The 24,022-nt window shown below is 38.3% G+C and overlaps 3 protein-coding genes across 5 annotated transcripts in view; all 3 read right to left on the reverse strand.

Annotated features, from left to right (window-relative positions):
* The window catches only part of LOC122984536 (glutamate receptor ionotropic, kainate 1), a 31,090-nt gene extending 15,552 nt beyond the window's left edge, over nucleotides 1-15,538 (reverse strand). For all 3 annotated transcript variants that reach the window (XM_044355050.1, XM_044355049.1, XM_044355051.1), the window contains exons 1-4: nucleotides 15,128-15,538; nucleotides 6,089-6,256; nucleotides 5,705-5,962; nucleotides 59-240 (exon numbers count right to left, since the gene is read on the reverse strand). In XM_044355050.1, the coding sequence (XP_044210985.1) occupies nucleotides 59-240; nucleotides 5,705-5,962; nucleotides 6,089-6,256; nucleotides 15,128-15,212 (693 nt within the window). In that variant the 5' untranslated portion in view covers nucleotides 15,213-15,538. The remainder of the gene's footprint in view (nucleotides 1-58; nucleotides 241-5,704; nucleotides 5,963-6,088; nucleotides 6,257-15,127) is intronic.
* A 2,708-nt stretch (nucleotides 15,539-18,246) lies between these two features.
* LOC122984327 (claudin-8-like) lies at nucleotides 18,247-20,399 on the reverse strand. The gene has a single exon (XM_044354709.1). The coding sequence runs from the start codon at nucleotides 20,369-20,371 to the stop codon at nucleotides 19,280-19,282; it is 1,092 nt and encodes a 363-aa protein (XP_044210644.1). The 5' UTR covers nucleotides 20,372-20,399; the 3' UTR covers nucleotides 18,247-19,279.
* A 327-nt stretch (nucleotides 20,400-20,726) lies between these two features.
* cldn8.1 (claudin 8.1) lies at nucleotides 20,727-23,234 on the reverse strand. Its single transcript, XM_044354296.1, has one exon. It carries the CDS (start codon nucleotides 23,157-23,159, stop codon nucleotides 22,383-22,385), a length of 777 nt encoding a protein of 258 aa, XP_044210231.1. The 5' UTR covers nucleotides 23,160-23,234; the 3' UTR covers nucleotides 20,727-22,382.
* Nucleotides 23,235-24,022: the final 788 nt, after the last annotated feature.

Consider the following 24,022-nt stretch of genomic DNA (forward strand, 5'->3'; position numbering starts at 1 on the left):
GACAATGACCTCTGCCCAGTGTGGATATGAGATACTAATAGGTGTTTGTGTTATTCACCTGCTTTAGAACATCAGCTGATGTTTGGTAAGAGCAGTCAAAGATGACGTAGAACTCCTTCCCCTTCTTCATCTCTTTCAACAGAGGACGGGCGTCTTTACTTCCTGTTGGCAGCTGGCGGATCTTGATTTTAATACTGTATCTAGATGGAGCTTTGATCAACTCTTGCAAACGAATCAGCCCTTAAATTAAAAGACAAGAGTACTCATATTAGACCAAACAATATTATTCCTGTGGGTATTTTAATTGAGTTATATGCGGTGTAGTGAAAAAAGGACAGTTTAATTAAAACATAATCAGTTTTTGATTGTGTTCGAACAAAAACACATTTGCTTCTTTGACTGTTGGCAACTTTCAGACTTAGTTCCTGAAGTATAAAATCTAATTTATCTAATTTATTTAATTTATTTTGCTACACAAAGTTATGGCTTTTCTTAAAAAGTTAAGAAACTGATTATGAGACCACAAAACAGCAAAACCAATGGCAGTTGTCCTCCTACACCAATCTAACAATAAACCATCATCATTCAGTCATCATTCCTGTTTACCCATCAACATTTTACTGCTATCAGATCATAATAAGAGGTTAGTTTAAATAAAACCAGTAACTGTCAGCTCTGCAGAATTACATACAATTCCAATACTAATTCTAATACAAAAGCTTATTTTGTTATCATTACAAAACAAGAGTGTTCATGTCTACGTGTTTTACAGGCTGAATTAAACCCTTTATGAGAGTATTAACATTACAGAGGCTAACAATGCTAGTTATCTAGCTAAACTACTTCACCTGCTTTCCATTAGTTTAGAATTTTCAGTGTTAAATAATTTATGCGGTAGGTGTAACGTTGCAATCTCTAACTGTGACCACTAGAGAACAATTTGTTCACTTTTTTTATTTTTGTAAAGGTGCATATTTGACATTCAGCCCCACTAGATGTCAGCAAATAACTATTCCACTATTAGGTATAGTGGAGTAATGCCGTCCTGAGCAGAGAATGAAGTCACACTCCCTCTGTATGTGTTGTTATCCGAGCTTCTCTGTTCTTTGTTTTGATAGCCGGTCCGGCCACGCATGCATGCTAGTATATGTGAGTGTCCTCCCCGCGTCTATTTTCAACATGGTGTTCAGGTCACAAATTTTCTCATATTACAGCTAAACAGTACACTAAAATATGTTTCTGAAAACATTTGAGGTGAGAAATAGGCAATGCAGTATCTTGATTCATATTTGATCATCTCTGCCTAGTTTGACAGTTTGATCTGAGTTTCGTGAACCATGAGTTCAAATGGCGCTTTCTTTTTTTTTTTTCAACTTTATTGAGTAACCAACGTGCGCGTTTGTTTTAGTCTGAGATGCTGTTGCTCAAGTGCAACATCTAGCGGGATGTCATATACTGCACCTTTAAATACACTTAAGTCAACTGAAGTGTATTTACACCAATCCACCTTTCACAAAAGCGTATTTACCATAAAACCATTAGTATCATCTCAAAATTAATACTCACAAAAGTATATTTTATATTAATCATAATTGTATTAATAATTTTATTCTGTTATCATTCCAAAAAATCTGATGCTAGCTAGCTACTTCATTTGCTCCAAACACCTGCAGTTGGTAAAAGACTGTAGTGTCTTGCCATGACCACGAGAGAACAAATAACAAAATCTGTTGAGGCTTTTTAGTTTGATCATATATTTCAGAGGTATTTATCGGAAGTGATAATATGCTCTCATATGTGTATTGACGCTGGCTTAACAAATTTTATGTTGCAGTTCCTCACTGCCACTGGAGGGCAGTAAACAGACGTTATCTCCGCCCAGTGTTAAATCAGACCTGAGTGTTTATTTTCTTTGGTCACTGAACTTAAAACTAAAATGTCTATATTGACGCTAGTTTGACTAATTTAATATTTTGCAGTTCCTCACTGTGACCACTGGAGGGCAGTAAACACCTGATTCTAAATGTACTACTGTGTATAGCTTTCTAACTTGATTTATGTGACGTGTATATGTATCCTGTTCCTCTGCGGTCTATTTTGTGTACTGTTTTATGCTAAATCAGAGCATGAAAAGTTTAAGCATAAGCAGTGAGATGGTTAGGGTAAGGGGTCAGGGGTGTGTGTCGTAGTAAAGTGGGGTTGTTGCGTAGGTCTGCAAGACTGAAGATAGACCCTTCTCTATTTTTCCAGTACAAAATCTTGGACAGGAAATGTTCACTGTCCTCCAGCAGCCACAGTGAGGAAATGCAACAAATTAAATTTACCAAGTTAGCATCAATGCAGAAATAATTGTATACTTAAGTTTCTGGCAAAGATAACAAAACGGAACTGTCAAATTAGGGTGAACTATACCTGTAGTTGCACCCATTTAACATGTTGGTTTTTGTGTGTTGAAGCAAGACATCCATAAATCATGCCTCAGTACTTCTGCTTTGAGAGGTCATTACTGCAGACTTGGATGTTTTTGGAGTGGTCTGTGTTTGGAGCCAAACATCATTAGCATCCACCACTATTGTCAACAACAAAGCTGGCTAAGTTAGTGGACGACGTCATTGCGTTGTGAGTGACACCGAGCAGAACTGAGGGAAGGGGTCTGGACAAGGAGCCAGAGAAACGATTCAGTGACAGACATGGCGGGAGAGTGTAGAAGCTACAATGAAAGTAGCAGTTTCTGCAGCAGAGGTACAATATTTTATTAAGATTCTCCTTTCCAAATGACCTGCTGTATCACCATCTAATGAACCACCAGACTGTTAATTATTTGCCTGGACATACTGCCATTCACGAGCAGAGCAGGTCTGACCTGCTGAGAGGACTCATGCATCATTTTGCACACACAGTCAGAAAAACAGCCTCTTCTGAAGGTAAGACACATACAATATATCATTACCACTCTGCAGTGTGACTTGTGATGTTTTGTTTTAGTGGTTGTTGTGATTGCTCTGTCACGTGTGTTTATCTATTAGTCAAAGATGCTGTAGTTGTGATGGGCTGCAGAAGTCAATGATAGGCAAGATTATATTATTACTGTAACTACAAATAACTAGGGCTGCATAATGATTATTTTCATTATTGATTAATCTGTTCATTATTTTCACAATTAATCAATTAGTTGTTTGGTCCATAAAATGTCAGAAATGGTGAAAAATGTTGTTAACTGTTTCCCAGAGCTCAATGTAAACATCTTTAAATGTCTTGTTTTGTCCACAACCCAAAGAGTTTATTATCATTGAGGACTAAAGAAACAAGAAAATATTCAAATTTGAGAAGCTGGAATCAGAGAATTTGGAACTTTTCTTCTTTTTTTTCTGACTCAGAACAATGAGTCAATTTTCAAAATAGCTGGTGATTAATTTAATAGTTGGCAACAAATAAATTAATTGTTGCAACTCTACAAATAACAATGTTATGACTTTCTCTGCAGCCATCTGGCATTTAGGCCTAACTTTGGCCTATGGTGTGAGTATAGTGTCATTTAGCACATGATGATGACTTATGTTGTTACAGATGAAGGCACTAACTGTTTACTTAACCACAGTAAATCTGTGGTGTTAGCCACAGTGCTTTACTGTGATACACACAGTAAGTCTATAGGTCAAATTATAGCATTATTGATAAAAATGAAAACAGAAAATCAAGCATTCCTGTTTAGCATTTTGTATGATAAATAACTTAAACAATTATTAGATTGCTGATGATAAACTTTCTGTCGAATGACTGTATGATTAAATGACTAATTGTTTCAGAATTTGCATAGCATTTCAGTTGTGCACACTGCAAATTTATGATGTAATCAGTAGTGTTTTAACTTTTCTTCTATTACTATTAAAACACAATACAAATAGTAAAATTTACACATCACCATCACCATGAAAGCAAAGGTATATGACCTTTAACAATAACACCGAATGATGATTCAAGAAAACCAACGAGCTGCCAACTGAAGGTTGTGAACATTATAAGAGCCTCTGTTTTGTTTTATGATTTTGAAAATCTCCCAGTACTGGTTTGCACAGAAAAATGTGTCTGAGTAAAGCCACAGAGAGACACTTCATGCCCTTACACATGTATCTACACACGCCCACATATATATTCACACATACATGTACACTTAGTGTTCATCTGGGTATTTTATTTCAGTCTGTTATAGCAGAAGGAGCAAACTCCTGCCAAAGCATGCCCACCTCCATTTGAAAGGCCTGTATCTGCTGCCAAATGGAAGTAATGAGAAGAGTAAATTGAGGAGGTGATTGATTTCATTAGCTTTGATGAGTGTTACACTTGTGATGGCTCTGTTGTTGAGGTCTGACAGGTCAGGTGTGGGGAGGCTCATGGCTCTGGCTAAGACTCATGGGATCTGTAGTTGCTGGCTTTCTTTTCAGGTTCCTCACTGTCTGGACATAAGTGATTAGCCTCATTCGTAGCTGCTATCTTTTCTTGGTAGCTTAACATAGATAATGACTCAACTCAAACCCCTCCACACTCAACTTTCACTCTTGTACCGCAGATGCCCTGTCTTCCTACCACCAGCAAACACTTCATCAGCACTTTGAGACATGTAAACACACACACACACAGACACATACACACACACACACACACAGTCGAACAGTTGTACACATTCATGGACACTCAGTTGGCAATTTCAAATATTTATGTCTCATTCATAAAGTAGGGCGGACAAAACACCTCTCAGTAATAATGCAATAGCCTACAATCCTGCAGCAGCACAAACTACAGCCTTCAAAATCAAGTTAAATCATCACCTCTGTAAAACAGTTTAATCAAAAGCCATACATTATAACTTTCTGAAGGTAAGTTATTGCAAAACAGTTGTATTAGACTGCATTAGTTTTAACTAGGTGTACTTGCAAATGCATGTACAGTGTGCACACATTTTAGTTGCCAGTTTCTAGTTCAGTTGGTGGTTGCAACATTTTATGCATATACTCACATGACTATATTTGATATAATTTGGTATTAAAGTTTGTGTGTTTTCTGCTATATTTCAGGCATAACCGCAACCTAAAGCATATTTTTACATTTCAAGTCCATTTCTTCTGTTTTATGTGCATGACTATCAGTGGTGGAAAGTAACTAAGTACATTTACTCAAGTACTGGACTTAAGTACGATTTTGAAATACTTGTACTTTACTTGAATATTTCCATTTGATGCTATTTTATACTTTCACTCCACTACATTTCAGAGGGAAATATTCTACTTTCTACTTCACTGCATTTAATTGCTTTAGTTTCTTTTCAGATGAAGATTTGACACAATGGATAATGCACAACACATTGACAACACATTCAAAAATGAAACCAGTGGTTTCAAACCTTTTTAACGTCTTACAAAAAGCAGTGTGTAGTTAGATTCACATTTCAGATGTCTATGACTTATTAACAGCCCCAACCTTATAGTGATGACTACATTAATAGTGTGTTGTGCTCTGAGTGCTGCCAACACGTCGGGCAACCTGCTAATGTGCAGCCTCTGCTACTCAGCCTGTGTAGACATTGTGTTAATCACTTCTGACATATGTTGCTGATGTGTTTTTATGCTTTACTGCTGTTTTGATCCCTGAAGTTCCCTCTGAGATTTATACCATATGTCTCCTATCATTAAATCTCATTTTCACTCACCAGTTGCATCCTCATAGACAACAGTGACTGTCTTCCACTTGTAGAACTGCACTATGTCCAGCACAGCTCGGCTTATGGAGGTGTATTCGGGATAAAGATTAATGTAGAAGCTGTCTCTGTTGTCCACTGACGGATGTTTCCAGCGTGTCTGGATGTGGGGGACTTCGAGGGCATTACAAATAGACTGGACCGCACTGACAGATGAGCTGTGAGAGGGACCAAACACGGCCCCAACACCCAACGCCAACTGGTCACAGGCTGAAGTAATGAAACACAAAGTGGAGATGGAAAATTACCAACTGAAGAGACACTTGAATCAACAACAATCTCTTTATTGATTATTCAATGCAACAGGCTTTGAATATTAAATAAGATCAACGGTACCTCTTCTTGATGCCTCAAAACTGTCAAACAAATTTATTCTCTGGATGTCATAGGTCAATGTGGTGTTTGGCATTAAGGTCCGGTTCCTGTTTATGTTGGTTACAGCAAATTTAAAGGCCAGCTCCTCAACACTAATGGGCTCATTCTCAAGCGTCTCAAAGATGCCCCCTGTAGGAAGAGAAGAAACGAGTAGTATTAGTAGCAGATCAAACAAGTTAATAGCAGAAAAATGTTGATCCAGTGACTTCACACAAAACACTCATTCACCTCCATTATATTGATTTTGTAAAGTCTGAATGTTATCATGACTGCATTCTTACAGTTGCGTAATGTGGCCCAATTTTCTGTGTAATTCTGTCACATAATGCTATTAAGAGACTAGTTGAGATGACAGGATTTAATCTCATTCAGAGAAAAGCTTGACCTTTGCCAACTTCACCCTATTTATGTGGCCTAAATTTCACAAGCTGATACAATAGCCTTTGTGAAAGTGTGTGATGACTATGATAGGAAGACATACCAGCTTCACTGCTAATACCTCTAGGGAGTTATCATATCCAGTAATATATTGTCATGGCAGACTCATCCAACACAATCTTTTTACTCTCCTTTTCTCTTTTAGAGATCAGTCACTTTTGATGAAATCATACTCAAATATATAATAGTAATATAATAGTCTTCGTCAATCAATCAATCAAACAAACTGTATTTATATAGCACCTTTCAAACAAATCAAATGCAATTCAAAGTGTTTTACAAGCAACTGACAAAATGTAGGATGCTAAAAATGGATTTAGAGATTAATGCACACCAAAAAAACTGAAAAGAAAAAAAGTTAATTGAAAGAGAAGAACCGGAGCACCTGAGGGTAGTCTGGTGCAAGGCCATGCAGTGCCTTATAAACTAATTAAAGAATTTTAAAATCAATACGAAAACTAACAGCTAAGTAACCAGTTTAAAGATTTTAAAAGACTTTAAAATAGACAGCAGAATTTTGAATTAATTGTAGCTGATTTATTGTATTCTTCGGTAGACCAGAAAGGAGAGAGTTACAGTAGTCTAGCCTGCTAGTTATAAAAGCGAGCATCAGTCTCTCTGCTCAGAGAGCATAATGGCCTCACTTTGGAGATGTTCTGCATAGTCTTGTATAATTACACCCCTAAACTTACTATAATTGGCAATAATCTGGCCAATAAGAATAGGCTTGGCCAGTTTGTCAGAGTGGCCAGTAAAGTTATTGAGGTGGGTCAGCTGCAGCTCTCTGACCTCTACTGAAGGCAGGTCCTAAGGAAGACCCAGGACTGTCCTGATCAACACCTGCAGAGTTTTCAGAGTTCAGGTTCAGAGTTTGAGCTCCTGCCTTCAGATCATAGATACAGAGCTCCTGCTCAGGGGACAAAAAGATACAAACTCTTTTTTGTCTGCACAGTAATTAGTAGCCTGAATTTGCATACGTGATCATGTGAAGTGATCTAACATTGTTTGTCCCTGTCCTCCGTCTAGATTTTTGCATTATGTTTTTTTATGATGAATGTGTTTTTTTATATACCTGCCTGCAACCAAATTTCCACTGGTGAGATAAATAAAAGTTTGACTTTGACTATGACTTTGACTTGACTTGACGCAAGTAAAGGGATTAGACATGAAGTGACTGGGTTTCTATCTGCCTGTATATCTATCTGTCTCTGTATACTACAGCTACATTTTCCTCTCTACATGTTTCTCATCAGCTGACTAGTCACCTTCATTTTCTTCAGGTACAAATACTTTGGCCTGTGTGTTCTGCAGCGGAAAGGTTTCAGTGAATCCCATATATAATCCTCACATAAAGTCCTCTGAAGTGCTGTTCAGTTATTTAATATCACCAATCTTTTTTTAAACTTTTTAATGAGACATTTTCTGGCCATTCTATATTAATTCAATGTACAATAAACTACAGTATGTAAAAATCCCAGCACCTTTAAGACCTATAAAAACTACAATGAAAATGCAGAGCTAACCTCTGAGGTGTCACTGTTTATGGAGAGGCTGCTTTATTGTCCCTTCATATTGCACTGGAAAAGAGGGAAGACTCTCAGAGGCTAAATGAGGTGCAGTGGATTAACATTGACCGCTTTTCGTGTAGAAACCGCATATTGTGTGACTAAGCGGAATCATTTTTCATTTACTAAAACATACTTAATCATCAGCCATGCAAAAGGGATTTTCATATCATGTCTATCTTTCCAGTCATTACCATAACTACCAACTTGCACCTGAAAGTATCCGAGTTTAACATGGCATTTTGTAAATGTGACATTCTAGTGAGTTCTATAATCAGAGCTACAACCAACAATTACTTGCACATTTGTCTCTGTTTAATTGATGTACTGTATAATTTTTATAAAATATCAGAAAATACAGAAAAATGCAAATGACTGTTTCCCAGAGCCCATCGTAAAAATGATTTTCCTGTCAACAGAATAACAAATTAATTATTCTAATTTCAACAAATCAGTTCAAACTAACAGATTCTCAGAAAATAAGCAAGTGACTACCAAATATCAGAGTAACAGAAAAAGACACAAGACAGTAATCTAAAGTATTAACCATTATCAAGTAAAAAAATGACATAATATACACAAATATTATAAATCAATGTAACACTGGAATTGCATTTTCCACTTCATCCTGCACTTCCTTAAATGCATTTGGTGCAGTCTGACAGTACAGTTTTACATTACATAGGACAAAGCGATAAAACACTGACCATTGCTTTCAAAATCAGCTGAGACCACAACTGTCAACATTTCATTTCAAGATACATTTCTCTTTTAAACACAATCACTTTTCAGCAGGCTGTGTGTGCCAGGGCCACAGGGAGGGGGGTTGTTTCAGAGTTGAGAAGATCATTCTGAAAACCATCCAACTCTTAATCCACTGTGTTGCTCCAGAAAGATGACCGTTCTAGCATGCCACGGCCAGCAATATGGCCATATATTACTCCAGCCATGCACGGGCGCTACATACAATGTTTTACATTCCAGTTACATAAAGTGCAGCATGAAAAACATTAGGATTAAGGCCGGAAAAACACTGGATTGTCACTGGATTGTCACCACCTGCATGAAGGGCGGTCAGACTCGTGTGAGATTCAGTGTCCTTATCGCCGCTGAAAATGCCCCTGCATGTCGATTTCACCCAAGCCTTTCAAATGTAAATCATTTAAAACATCTGGGCTTTCAATGATAGGATTTCTAAAATACTACAGTCAGAGCTAACTGTTTGTTCTCACTACAATGACATTCACAAGTGCAGGCAGATATAACGCCAGTTCTGAACAGTTAAGACAAGTCTGTTTCTTAATCCTGAAAAAAAAAATGTTTAATAGACTGCTGTAAAATGTACCAAGGGCACATTCACAATTTTTCTTACAGTATAATAAAGACTAAAATAAGACACTTTAAAAGTTCTGCCATTTTCAAAACTGTTACTTACATTAACTATGAACACAAATTATGCCATCACAAGATGCCATTTTAATGCTGCAATAATTTGCAAATGACCCCACTTCAACACTGTGGCTACAGATGGCAATAGGTCATTGCACTGTCTAACAGTCTTTGAAGAATTGCCTGTGAAATTGTGATTGATTTGGATGGAGAAAAGGCCTTTAAAAAGCTCCCCTTGAGACCTTGATTGTGAATGACCTTTTTCTTTGGTGTAGCATAGCCTCAAACCCCAAACTGAGAGAGCCTTGTCTGGACTCCCTGGTCACTAAAAGCATGCTTGAAAGTGCCAATCCTAATTATGGTTACCAAGCCTCAGTGAGCAGCTGCTAGGACCTGTTAAAGTCCTTAATTCTATTCACTGCAATATGAATTTCCCAGGCAAAAATACAATAACCCTCTCACAAATTTGCAGAGAACATATATTCCATCTCTGTGTCCTTGATGTGACTTTTTCTTTAAAGGTGTTTTTAATATAAAAAGGGGAAATAAACATGAGTTTTGACCAGCCATTCTTGATGTTTGTTCAAGTGCAGTGGCTGCAGCTAATGTCACTGGATTCAAAAAAGAGAATAAAATGATTTATTCAGAGCTTAACATTGTGCAGACCTCACTCCTTTGTACCCTGCAATGAAAAATTTTTGCACCTGAATAATTTGCCAGGATGTGCGCACACTTGGTCCCTTTTAAGGATTCAACAACAAAAATAATGCAAGTGGCAGCATCACAGCATCATTTCCAATCAGCGATTTTGTTTTCCTCATACTTTAACTAGGCAGTGAAAAATAGATGGTCCTGTTTGTGCGAGAAATAGCTGCAAAAATAGCTGCTGCTATTTAGATTTTCTGATTTACATTTTTGTAGTTGACCTCTAATCACAAGCATAATCACAGGCACAGACTCAAATGCAAAAGCTCCAAATGCAGCAAAAAATATGTACTGTATGTATCTGCAAAGTGTGTTTAGTGGCAAATAATACAAATGAACAGCGGACAATGAAACTGCATTAATTTAGATGCACCATACCAGTCCTTAAAATAAAAATAGCTTGCCTATAAATTCAGTATTTATCAGCCTTTAATAATACATTAAATGTTGCCTCTTCCAGCAAGAAATTGATTTAAACTCATTAATAATCCTACAATAGCTTCAGACTTAAATGAAAAAGACATATTAGTAGCACCACTCACATCTGGACATGACCGTTGCATATAAACAGACAGGAAGGTCATATTCTTTTAATGAGCTATATAAACTGTTTACACATGACATTATTGTCAGAAAGAGGCAAATATGACATCTATTTTATTGCACTGTTAGCTTATTATTTTTCCTCTTTGAAGATTGATAGAAAGGCAGATCCCAAAGTGAAAGAAAACACATTTATCTCTCCTCTCATTTCCACCTGAGATAAGATCTTAAATTTCTGCTTAAAGAGCGTCCAGGGGGATTCAGTGTGACGGCTGTTTGTCTGCAATTCAGCATGAAGAACGCCGGTGCAAGCAATCAGCAAAACACCACTGAAAAATATTCAAATACTGAATAAAGCAACTGAGTTCTATGTTAAAAAATATGTCTTTGGGTAACAGACATTATTAATATACCTGAAGTTGTTAGACACTGTGTCAGGAAATGACTTATCTATCTGTTAGCTTAGTTATTGTGCAGCAGGGTACAAAAGCTCAGCTATAATCACTCTGTCGTTATCATAGTCATGACCACCATCAAACACCCAGACATCTGGAGGGAAGCAGCAACAGGACTCCACTTCATTTTGAGAAAATGAGTTTCAAATTAGCTGATATATTCATGTGGTTGAAAACTGAGGCCGGAGATCATAGTCTTATCTCTATAGGCATTTTCTATTAAAAGACGTGTGTGCATATCACCAGGAAAATAATTAAGTTTGTTCCTACTCCAGGCTCCAACAATGGTGGTCCAATGTGACTGAGTCAACACTGATGTCCACATTAATAGTTTACTCCTAACATTTTTTAGGTTGAGGAAACAACAAGCAATCCCTGAAGACACTTTGAAATCAACCAGCTTTGATCAGAGCTCATTACAATATTTCATCTCAATCTCCTTCCCTGGTGACAAACCTTCACCATACCTGAGCATCCACACAGGCACAAATGTCCAGGTTATAAAGTAGCATACAGCATATATACAATAAGCTAATATCAGTTAATTTATCTGTCTAGCTCTACTTTAAATGAAGAGTAATGATTAAAAAAAAGAGTCCAGTGTTTAAGATTCATTTTTTAACCTACATGCCCTCACTTATTTCAGGCATATACCACTACTCTAACATTAAGTGCATGCAAAAATCTAGATTTCACATCTTAAACATGATCAATATTTTGTAAAATAATTTATTATTTAAATAAAATTAGGATATATAATAAATACATTCATATATTCCATGAAGAAATTGATTCTTTGTGGCTTTTGCAGTGTGATACTGCGGCCTGTAAACAAACCTGCCTGAACACAAGTCTTTTGAGCAGTGCTGTGTGGTCGGCTTTTGAATGCAACTCCACAAATGGGTCACCGGATCATGACTCTGTGCATCTTTATATTCTGCACTTCTACATTTTATAGGGTAGGATAAAAACAACACTAAAAGGAATCAATTTTTAATATACGATGCAGTTAAAATGGGGAATAAGCACCTCACACTTTCTGTTTGCAGATGACACATGGATCAATGCACTCACTCAAAAGGCTATTAGCGAGCAAATTAACTAAATGGACAAGAAAGAGCTGCCTTTGACAGCTTATACTTCAGTAATTACAAATGTGAGCTAAAACGTGGAGGTAAAACTATAAAGTTAGAACAGAAATCACCTCAAAAAGTAAGGAAAAGCTTCTTCCTTTTTATTTTAATACTGCAGAGTTTTTATAACGGCTTTATGATTAATGCAATTTATAAAGAAAAAATGAACTGAAATTCTCGCTATAACTACCATTAATTAATTTTCAATATAATTTTCAGGATCACTGAGCTTCCATCTCATCTTTAATAGGCCAGACAATGCTGTGGGGTGATGCATGCTAGGAGGTCACAAAAACAAAAGATTCTGCTCATGCTGCAGGCTAATGCTGATAAACCCTGAGGCACTGCTTTTTATAGATTTCTGTTCCTCTCTTCAGTGCAGAGAGCAGGAAAAATAACATGGTTCAAGTTTAGGCAGCTGGGCGCACCTTTTCGTAACCCAGAAACAAAAAGTAACATTAAGAAAATGATCTTGTGACTTTGTCACTCTGTGCAATTATCACATGAAGGGGAGTCTATTAAGGCAGAGGAACACAATAACGTAGTGTTTTCCTTTCTCCCCTCTCCCCATTCTGGGCCAGTTCCCAGTGAGAACCCCCCACACCCCTACAACACCACCAGTACCACTCCAACCTGGGCCCATGCCAGACTGTGAATGAATGAGGAGGTCCTAACCAGTCTACTGTCTTCGTTTGATGTGGAGCACTGAGGTCTCTCTGTTTAATGGGGAGCTGCTAGCGACCTACCACCAAAACATTTAGGCTAAGAGAATAAAAATAAGGATTATATTCTGCATCACTACGTCAGGAAAATCCTGAACCACTGGATTTAAGACTATTTAAAAGGGAGATGGATTACATCTAATGATATTTTGTTGGCCAGTAGTAGCTAATCACACCTTTTACATCACATGGATCAGATCATAAATAAAGAAATCAGATATCACTAATACATAAAGCACGCAAGCAAGAGATAACAGGAATTTAACAAACAGCAAAATAGAGTCGAGGCCAAGCCACAAGCTGCTGCTTCTGTGCTCTCCCCAATGATGAGATTTGGTCGCTGCCATATTTGGGGAAGAGACTTTCTGCATAAAGAAGATTAGTGTTAGTTGTTTAAGGGCTTGGGGGAGAAGATTTACCATTATTACCAACCCCAGTGAAAAGAGTGGAAGCCAGTCACAATCTGATGCCAACACTTGCCAAGACAGAGAAATGTTAATTGAACCAAGCCACACACCATATGGGGGAGATTATGATGTGTGCGGGTCATGCAGAGAATGACAAAGATTAGGTGGCCTCGGAGAGTGATAGATGATTTAGAGAGATTAACAATATAGTGCACAGATCGGGACTGGTAGAACAGGGACGTGGCGCCGGCCTATTAGCCTTTAAAGTTATGCAACGCCAAGTCTGATTGTTAAAGTCTTTAGAAGTAGAGGAAATTTAGAAAAAAAACAGACATGCCCTGAGCATTGAGTGGAGCAGAGAGTCCTGAGGCCTAAATTAAAATAAGTCATTTTTTGTGATGCAATCTACTAACCCATGAGACGAACACTGGATAACCAATGGGAGAGGAGTAGAGAGCATAAACACCATCTCATTGTATTCTTTTGTTTCAGTTGCATCAGAAATCAAAGGGGGATAGTCGGAGCAAGGGCTCTGTTTGTCCAATTACAAGTGCAGAGTGAAGCTGAAAGTAGAGAAGCCCTTCTTGTCAACTTTCAAAGGCTACACAGACGACTTTCGACTCAGATTCACTTTCACAGATGTTACTGGCTATCAGCGTACATATCCACCAAGTCTAAATAACTTTAGAGTTTGTTAGATGGGAAAGAAGCCAAATATAAAAGTTTCAGTGAAACTGCCCACTCTTTATTCTTTAGCTGTGTATCCATTTCACATTCCTCTGTGCCAAGACATCATGCCAACAGTACATGCTTTAAGATGCAGCAGTAAGCCAACTTAATCACTCATCTGCCTCTGACCTGCTCTGTCAACATGGAGGAAAAGAGAGAGAGACTCTGGCATTGGCCAACCAAAGTGGATTAACATGATTTTAATGGAAACCAATAGAGTTGTTTCATGTGGACCTGCTTTATCAACCCCCCACTCTGTCCACAGAAGTTTGAAAAAGACAAAAAAATCCAGTAATGAAACTAATAAGAATACTGTAGAAACATCACAACAACGTGGAAAAGGTTCCCAAAGGACAATAATATATTATATATTATGTATTAATCCAGTTTCACTCAATATAAACTCACTATAGTGTGTTACATAAAAACACACATTGTATGCCCTTTAGGTATATTACAGCAGATGACAATATGATTGCCAGATACAGTAACAAGAGTGTTAGTGACACAACAAGAGACAAAACATTTCAAACTGAGCTGTGCAATTACTATGAATGGATGTTTTTGCATGACATGCACATATTTAATCTGTGGATTATTCATCCTGGCAGGCCTTAATTAAGTATAATGTATAACTGATTGCTCAGCTTTAAAAAGAAGCAAAACTTCACGCTCTATAGGCATCATGAGAGATTAAAAAAATATCTCAAATTATTATTATACGACCGCCAATATTCACTTTCTCTTTTTTTTAATTATAGATGCACAGATAGAATAAGTTATCAGTCCCAATGGGAAATAGGTCTTGTAATCATAGGATCGAATATTAAAACACTTGATGAGTGCACAGTAGTAATCTGCACATCAACAGTCAGTAAAAATGACTTTAAAAATCTGACAATTTTACCACTTACCAATTCTCAGGACTTGCTGCGAACTGAGCCAAAACTCTGCCATAAAGTACAGCAGTGAAAATAACAGTCCCTTCCTTTTCGCCATGGTCCTCCCTCCAGAGTCGAGTTTAACATTGATATCAGTTTTTCTGCCCTCGGTAATTCATGCTGATAACTTGCCAGTCCTTGTATCCGTAACAAAAACAAACTGGCATCCGACCCACATCCTGCCCTCACACATTGTGATGAGGAAGAAAAACAACAAAAACAAAAACACAAGCTCCACTTATAGTCGCCAATTATCAAATAAACTCCAGTATTCCCATTCTAAAATCCTTCCTGTGCAGCCTGTGGGGTTGGCTTCCCACATTCACTGTCCAGATATCATGTTTTTTTTTTCCCGGTGCACACTTGAATTGTTGGGTGCAACTGAGGAGGAGCACTGTGCACTGTACTCCTGCTGTCAAGTCCCCATGAATGCACAACAGCATTTCCAGTTACAAATTTCAAAATAAAAGACATTTTCAAGTTTATTTTATTTATACAGCACTTTAAAAAGCAAACAGTTTTTTGCACAGACACATACAGTATGTACACTCATACAAGCATAAAAACATATATGTATATAACAGATGTTGTGAATATAAAGTAAGAAATCAGATATAAATAAAAAAAAAAAAAACAGATACATCTTAAAAGCGTCAACAGACTCAGGATGTCTAATGGCCTCTGGCAGGCTATTCCAGAGCTGAGGAAAGCTACAGAAAAAGTCCTGTCCCCGGCTTTTTTTTTTTCAATGAATGGGGTACAGCCAACATGCCATGGTGGGAGGCTCTGGGAGGTCTCATGGTGCTCTAAGGGCTGAGAAGTTCTGAAATATATGTAGGGGTGAGACCATGGAGAGTTTTATAGACAATTAGAAGGATTTGGCATTTTGGCAAATGTGGAAAAATCAACATTTACAAGAAGAAATCTGCTGGAAATGATTCAGTCATAAAATGTGTATTTAAGAAAGAGAAACAAAATACAAACTACTCAAACATGATTGAGTTACAGGGCAGATTATCATATTATATTCAATGTAATTTCAATTAAACATTTGCGTATATTTCTTAAAGGGCCTGTGTGTAGGATTTAGTGGCAACCAACTGAATACCCCTCCTCTCCCCCTTGCCTTCCAAGCATGTAGGAGAACCTACAGTGACAGCAAAACTTGCAAAAAACACGAAAGGCCCTTTCGAGAGCCAGTGCTTGGTTTGTCCATTCTAGGCTGCTATAGAAACATGGCGGTGCAACATGGCGGGCTCCGTGGAAGAGGACCTGCTCCCCATGTAAATATAAAGGGCTCATTCTAAGGTAACAAAAGTAAAACAATTCTTATTTTCAGGTGATTATACACTAATTAAAACATACTTATGAATATTATATTCAATTTCTGCTAAGTCTGTTCTGCTAGATGCCACTAAATTCTACACACTTCACCTTTAATTGTCATCATATGACATGACATCATATATTCAACCACACATCTGTTGCCTATTATTCAATATCCCAGATTTTCAAGGTGTAGTCTTGTAAATAATCTCTTTACCCGTGTCTGTTTGCAGCTAATTAATCCACAATTTTAGTGGACAATTAATGCTTGTATTGTGAAAGCGCGGTTTTCCTGTTTCCATTTTTACTTCAAGTGTCTGTGGCTGACTTGACAGCTGAGAGTCCCTCCCGTGCAGGCGCTCAATTGAGGGCACAGCCAAGCCGCTGATCCGCAAACATGGATACGTCCTGAAGATTAACTTCAAATCTGGCAACATTCGACCTCGACAACGTCTTTGCTTTGGTACACCGAGGAATGATTAAATCTTTGCTCCAGTCCTGATGGAAACGCAAATCTAATCTTCAAACTGGTCGGTGACGCTCCCTTGAAGATTAACTACCTCAAACTGTTTATCTGACACAGTCTCATAGTAAAATAAAATGTGTCCACGTTACCTTAACCCACTTTTTACCTTGAAGCAAAGTGTTTCGGAATTTGAGGTTAAAAAGTCACCTTGTAACTCAATTGCACCAATCGGCAGCTGTTGATGCTATAAACAAGTGAGGTCCAGGGGTCCTTGAAGGAGTACCAGGGGGTCCCCAGTAAAAAGGGGAATAATTGATTTTCACTATAATTCCATCTGCAAACATCTAAAAGCAAAAACTTTATCAGATGGGGGAAACTGGGACAAAATCTTATCAGATGGGGGTCGGTGGTCAAATTTGTCAGTTTAGGGGTACTTGACGTGAAAAAGTTTTAAGCCACTTCTTTTTAAGCAAGAGAGAAGCATCAGGGGTGTTTCATGGGTGTCTTGGGATTTGTATAATCTCACTTTTATTTATTTCCCCAGAAATTAGCTAAATTAGAGACTAAGAATTATAATTATTTATAGATTTAAAACAGCAATCATATCACACGGATGGTTTTTCCTGGGACAAAATCTTTTATCAAAAGGCTATGTGCAATTTGAAGTCTCTGCCAGAGATGATATAGTAAAAGGCGTAAAGATTATCTGCTGTAACTCACTGCAAAACAAAACTATTTAGCTGGGTAAACTATATCTCACATGGCCATCGGAATATGGTCATCTTGATTTGGCATCAGAAACTCAATTTTAGTACAACTACAATTTTGTCAAAAAAAAAATGTCACCTAATGTTGTTTAAAGCCTGTATGGATGAAGGATTCACTCACTCTCACCATTATTGTCCCTCACTATAATTTGTCTCAGTGGCCTGTAGTTTAAATGGGGTGCTTATGTTGTGAATTTATTTGCACAGTATGAAGTTTTTTCCAACTCAGCTACAACAAGCTACAAGCAACTAAGCTTCAGATAATGAAACGCAGTGGAAGGAAAGTATTATTTCTCTGACACTTACAAAGTGAGAAGGAAAGGTTGCAAGATCTGTCCCGAGTTTAAGACATTCATCATGTTCTTTGCTGTCATCTAGTGGTGAATAATGACAGTGTCTGGGATTGGTTTAGGCCACCATTGTGTTAGCATACGCAAGACTTTTGAACTGTCAGTATAAGCTTTTGTCAAGCTATAATCATTACACATGTAGAACTTGTTGATAGAAAGCAGATTTATTTATTGAAAGCCAGTTCAGTAGCTCATCTATGTCTATGCCTCTGTGAAGGCCCTTCCATCTAGTTCTACTTTTTTTACAGTAATGTAGCATTTGATGATTTCAGTACAATTATCACACCAAGAATCTGATTTAAAACTACACCTAGATGATGGTGCTTCACCACATGGTGTGGTAGTAAGCAGTATTCATTAATTTTTTTCATTTACTTAACCACATATCTCAGATATTCATTCCTTTACTTGTTTATTTCCGTACTGCATCACATAGAGCCTGGTCTCTGAGAAGAAATTCTTTATGTAGCAGAATGCACAGAAACAGCCTCCCCAATCCTGTGTGTCTATGGAAACGTGCTGATACCCTTGGAAAATACCACACTAAACTCCACACAAACAGGTTTATCTTACTACTCATCAAAAACTAGTGAGTGAATTGCTGTATCCTACAAACTCAACTTGAAAACTTATAAGCCTTTGTAATTCATAATTTCCCTTTAATGACCAATAGTAATAGTAATATGAATATATTCTTAAAGTAAGTCATGTGTCACTGCTGAGCATTCTGTTTTTCTTTCACAGTTGCAAAGACATCTTGTTATACAATACATTTAAAAAAAACCCAAGCACGTACAATGGTAACAACAAGAAATCCAAAAATATAATGAACAGATGGTTACAGAGATGCAAAAGACAAATCCTCAATGATAAATATCTCTTTTGGGAAAGTAAGCTCATGTTATGGTTTCATGGAAACAGCCCATCACCTGTATTTACACTAATAACAACAGCAGTTGTGCTCAACCTCATCACATAACAATGTTTTCTGCAATACAAATAATAAAAATTACATTAATAGTACAAAAAAGTTGAATATGTTTTTAAATCTGAGCATCTGGATAATCCAATATTAATCAAAGATAACAAAGTTGACTTTCATCTTGCCGCTGATGTACAGCAGTTTAAATGCACTTATGATGATAGAGTATAAAAGCGCAGTGCTTTGTGTTTGTAAAGGTTAATCAGCTACAAAAAGCCCACACATTATTTTTCCTTATATGTATACACTAGCCCTGTTCCCACTGTGAGCCTGTGGTTCAAATCTTGATTCTTTATATCCTATGAAAACAGGAGTGTGTGGAACCGGATGAAAACTGGACTGGTAGGACATAGTGGGATTGCCGGTATAAATTGATGAATGTGGTGTGGTGTTTTGGCCTTTGTAGAAGGAGTGTCCTGGCGTATACAGGCTTTCAACATGGTTAGAACTCCTCATAGAAGAACGATGAGCTACGCTACCTTGATAAAACAATGATGCATTTTCAGGCAGACCCGGGTTATAGACAACGGGAGGGTTGATTAGTGCGCCATTAGTTGTCATTACTTGAGGGACGTTGTGCATCGGAGTTGATATTTGTTGTCCAACAGAGCTGTTGTCCTGTGGAGAAGGCTGGTATGCATTCGACCTGAGGCTGGAAATACTCGAGATGGGATGATAGGTCATCAGAGTTGGCTTGCTTGGTGCTGGCTTGTAACCAAGAAAGTTGGCTGGGTAGTACATGTCAAGTGATCCTTTGTCTGAGGGCATACGGCGGCAGACAAACAACATGGCCGAGGCAAAAAGAAATGCGCCAGTCACCCAGCCGATGTAGAGGGCCTCTCCCAGCTCCCTCCTCTGTGCATCGATCAGTAAAGGGTTGTAGAAGTCCCTGATGATAACGTGACCAGTCCATGATACAGGAATGAAGACACAGACACAGGCCATGAACTGCATACAACCTGCAACCATCAGGATTATGGTCTTAGCCCAATCATTACCCTGAATACAGGAAGTACATCTCATTCCTGCTAGAGCCACAAGGAGCCCAATTCCTGACAAGGCCAGAGAACAGCACATCAGACCCCTGGCTGCCTGTAGCTCTGGTGGCAGAAACAGCAGGGAGTCGTACACCTTACACTGCATCCTTATGTTGGCCTGTCTGTAGCAGTTCATCCATAAGCCCTCCCAGCGTGTTTCCATCACAATGATGTTCTCTCCGATGAAAGCTGTCACCTTCCACATGGGCATTCCTGTTGTAGCCGCCGCCCCGATCAGCCCGACCAGGCCAACGCACATTGCAGCTATCTCCGAAATGCCTTGAACCATCGTGCAGTGTACAAGAGTCCAGCTGTGTCCAAATCCAAAATTAGGAAAGTTCACTCAACAAATTCTGACGCTTTAGTACATCTCAGAGAAAGAGACGTGCCGGAGACGTGCCTAAGGCAGTTAGGAGTTTGCGCTCATCTGACTGTGAGAGGCAGTTTATTATGGTAACAATGCTTTGTGGTCACCTGGTTGACTCAGAGTGATGGGGGTAAAAAACACCTCTGCATATTTTGTGTTTATGGTTCCTGTGGCTATATAGTGGTATATCTGTGTCATCAGCTTCACCAGCAGAAAACACCAACAAGACAATACCAGAAATGACTCACAACTTTTGAAAGTTTTTATCACTTGTTTTTATTCTCCATAATTATATGTGATAAAAATTCAAAAACATACAATATAGCACATAAGCTCCTGCAGTACTCCTGTTGTCCACTGGGGAGCAGAGATGACCTTCAAGGTAATGAAACAGTGAGGGAGCTCACATCACAGTCAAAATAGTTATCGATTGTTGAGCATCAGATATACTATATATTTTGATATATCAGAAGTAACATATTCTATATTCATATAGCCCGAGGGCAGTTGAAAAGGCACAACACAGAAAAACAGATCCTTCATTTTGCTATAACCTTGAGCAACAAAAGTGAAACACAACATTGTTATTATCTCCACAAACATTTCTAGTATGAAACAGCAATGAAATTACTGTGTTTTTTTAACTAATAGAGACCCTAACACTGTGGATTTTCTGTTTTGTTTAGAAATGTAAATGCATCATGTGTATTGAGAAGGGAGATTCTACAATTGTAATTTAAACTGCAGTTTGCTTTTGGACTGACTGAAAGTGAAATAATGTGACCCAATAGTTCAAGAGCTAATGTACTTGACTGAAGAGATAGGAGTGCTCTTTCATTGCTCAAACACATGGAACATGTATCCACATGGAAATGAACTGCACAAGTTTTGGTCTAAAGCTCTCTGTATCTCCATTCACAGTGACTTGCAAATTCTGATCACGTGATCATGTTGTCAGGCTCCTGTAGCTTCACACAAACACCAAGCTGTCTGCTTAAGTTGCCTCTGACACAGTCCACACCTTTAACAAGCTATCTTAAACCAGCATCTCATGTTTACTCAGCCATTTGCTCAGCTCTGTTAGTTCCTAAGAGCTGCAGGGCATCATACCAAACTTCAACAGAGATTCACATTCGTTATCCGTTAATTTCTACTAGATACATAATGTTTTGAATTTTAGGTACATTAATAGAATTTTAGGAACGCTAATGTCCATGTAAGTCTCACACAGAGAATCAGTCACCTGGCTTTGTTTTCCCTTTGTGAAATGTGTATCTAATACTGGTAAAAACAAACAAAAAAAAACTGGTAAAACTAGTAAAAACAAAGTAGGTAAATATGATGAGTGTATGTATGAAGGGTGATATGTGCCTGTGAGAGGTCATGTTTAGAAAGAGTCAGTGTGTTGAATTGTTTTGAACTTGGGTTGAAATATCTGTGAAATATAACTGCCTGTGTAACTACACAGCTCGATCATTTGTAATAGTTATGGCATTTTAACCATAAACTCAAATACACGTTACACTACTCAGTGGTTAAGTTAGCATGAATATTTATATACAACATATGCATACATAGTTTCTGTGCTAATATTCAAATATACAAATGTTGTCAGTATAAAATAGTGATTATATTATAAAACACATATAGAAATCATGCATCAGCTTACAAAGGCAAGGTTATAATCAATTTTTAGATTTATATCATGATTCTGTAAACAGTGCTCTTTAATAACACATTAAGTACTCCTCAAATAGTATATTAAAAAAGAGTGACATCAGTATGAATTAGGTCTATATAAATTCATTGTAAATTTACTCATTGAAATGTGTTTTTTGTAACCTGAAATACATCTTTTGACATTTGAAATGTGTCATGGATTGCACAGCAAAGCAAACCTTGTGATAGTCATTACCTCAGTCAGTTAAAGTGTTCAGAGATAAGCCACACCACTGCGTACAGACGGATATCTGGAGTGGTAGCTGTAGTTGGTTGATGGATGTCTTGATAGCACTGGCTGGGGCTGGGGCTGGGGCTGGGGTTGGGGAATGAGCACCAGCTGTTGGGGCTGTAGAGGTTGTGGAGGATAGGCCATGTAGTCGGAGTTCCTGGAGTACACATACCGTCGTGAATCTTTGTCGTCAGACTGCAGATTACAACAAACAAACATGCATCCCCCAGCGAACAAGAAAGCGGCGGCCACCCAGCCGATATAGAGGGCCTCTCCGAGCTCTCTGCGCTGTGCATCAATCAGCAAGGGGTTGTAGAAGTCCCTGATGATGACGTGACCCGTCCAGGACACAGGGATAAGGACACAGATGCAAGACATTATGATCATGCTTCCTGCAATGATGAGGACCAGTCGCTTGGCTCGATCGTCGTTTTCAATACAGGATGTGCACTGCAGCCCCACCAAACTGATCAGCAGGCCGAGGCCACCCAGTGCCACAGCACTGCACATGAGCCCTCGTGCCGCCTGTAGGTCAGGGGACAGAGCCAGGAGAGAATCATACACCTTGCACTGCATCCTGATGTCGGCCTGCCTGAAGCAATTCATCCATAGACCCTCGTAGCGGGTCTCAAACACAATGATATTCTCCCCAATGAAGGCTGTGACTCGCCACATCGGCATCCCAGTGCTCGCTGCTGCCCCGATCAGCCCAATCAGGGTCAATATAAGACCCACTATCTCCAGTGCTGAGTTGGCCATCCTGTCCTCCTCTTATTCCTCCAAGCTTGTGCATACAAAAATGAATGGACACAGTGCAAACCTACTAGGAAGCAGTAGATTCCCTCTATGAAAGGGCTTTGCATCCCAGTGGAAGGGGAGGAGCAGGTTGATGTTCACCTGTACTACCTCCTCCCAGTGGATAGGACACAAGAATGGGAGGGGTGGGAATTGTGACCTGTTGCTAGGAAACAGAATCCCCCAGGCCTGTTTTTTTCTTTGTACACATATTCCAGGAGCTGCTTCTGGCTTCTACCTTGTTTATTCAGAAGTCTCAATTTACAGTCATGCTTTACAAGGAACCTTTTTTTAAAGGTATTTTATTAACAAGGAGGAAGTTGTAATCATTTACCAATTTGTTACTGATGGTGTTTCTCAAAAAGGCTTAATATATTACCAGTTTCAACCACAGAAATTATTGACATAAGTAGAAACATAGACATTAACCAGGTCTTTGTCCTATTTGAACTTAAAATCATTCAACTCTGTGGAGTACCATATGTTACAGGGAATGACTAAAAATGAGAAATTATAATTAATTATAACTCTAATGTAGAGTATTTAGAAATTTTTATACATCATTGTCCGTATTCTGTGTGTGTATGCGTGCAAGCATGCATGCGTGTGTGTGTGTGTGTGTGTGAATTTGTCATGAGATGGAAGTAATACTTGTGTACCTATGTGTCACTGTCAGTGTTGGGTTACTTGTCTGGTTGCAACACTGGCTCAGTTGAAATGAAATCTCTTGGCAGTTTTGCATTGTGAGTGGACCCGTGTGAACAGTCTGGTTTTACCAGTTTAGGCACACTGCCACTGAAAACAATGGAGATAACACAACAACTCCC

Source organism: Thunnus albacares, chromosome 6, assembly GCF_914725855.1.
Source record: "Thunnus albacares chromosome 6, fThuAlb1.1, whole genome shotgun sequence".
NCBI lineage: Eukaryota > Metazoa > Chordata > Actinopteri > Scombriformes > Scombridae > Thunnus > Thunnus albacares.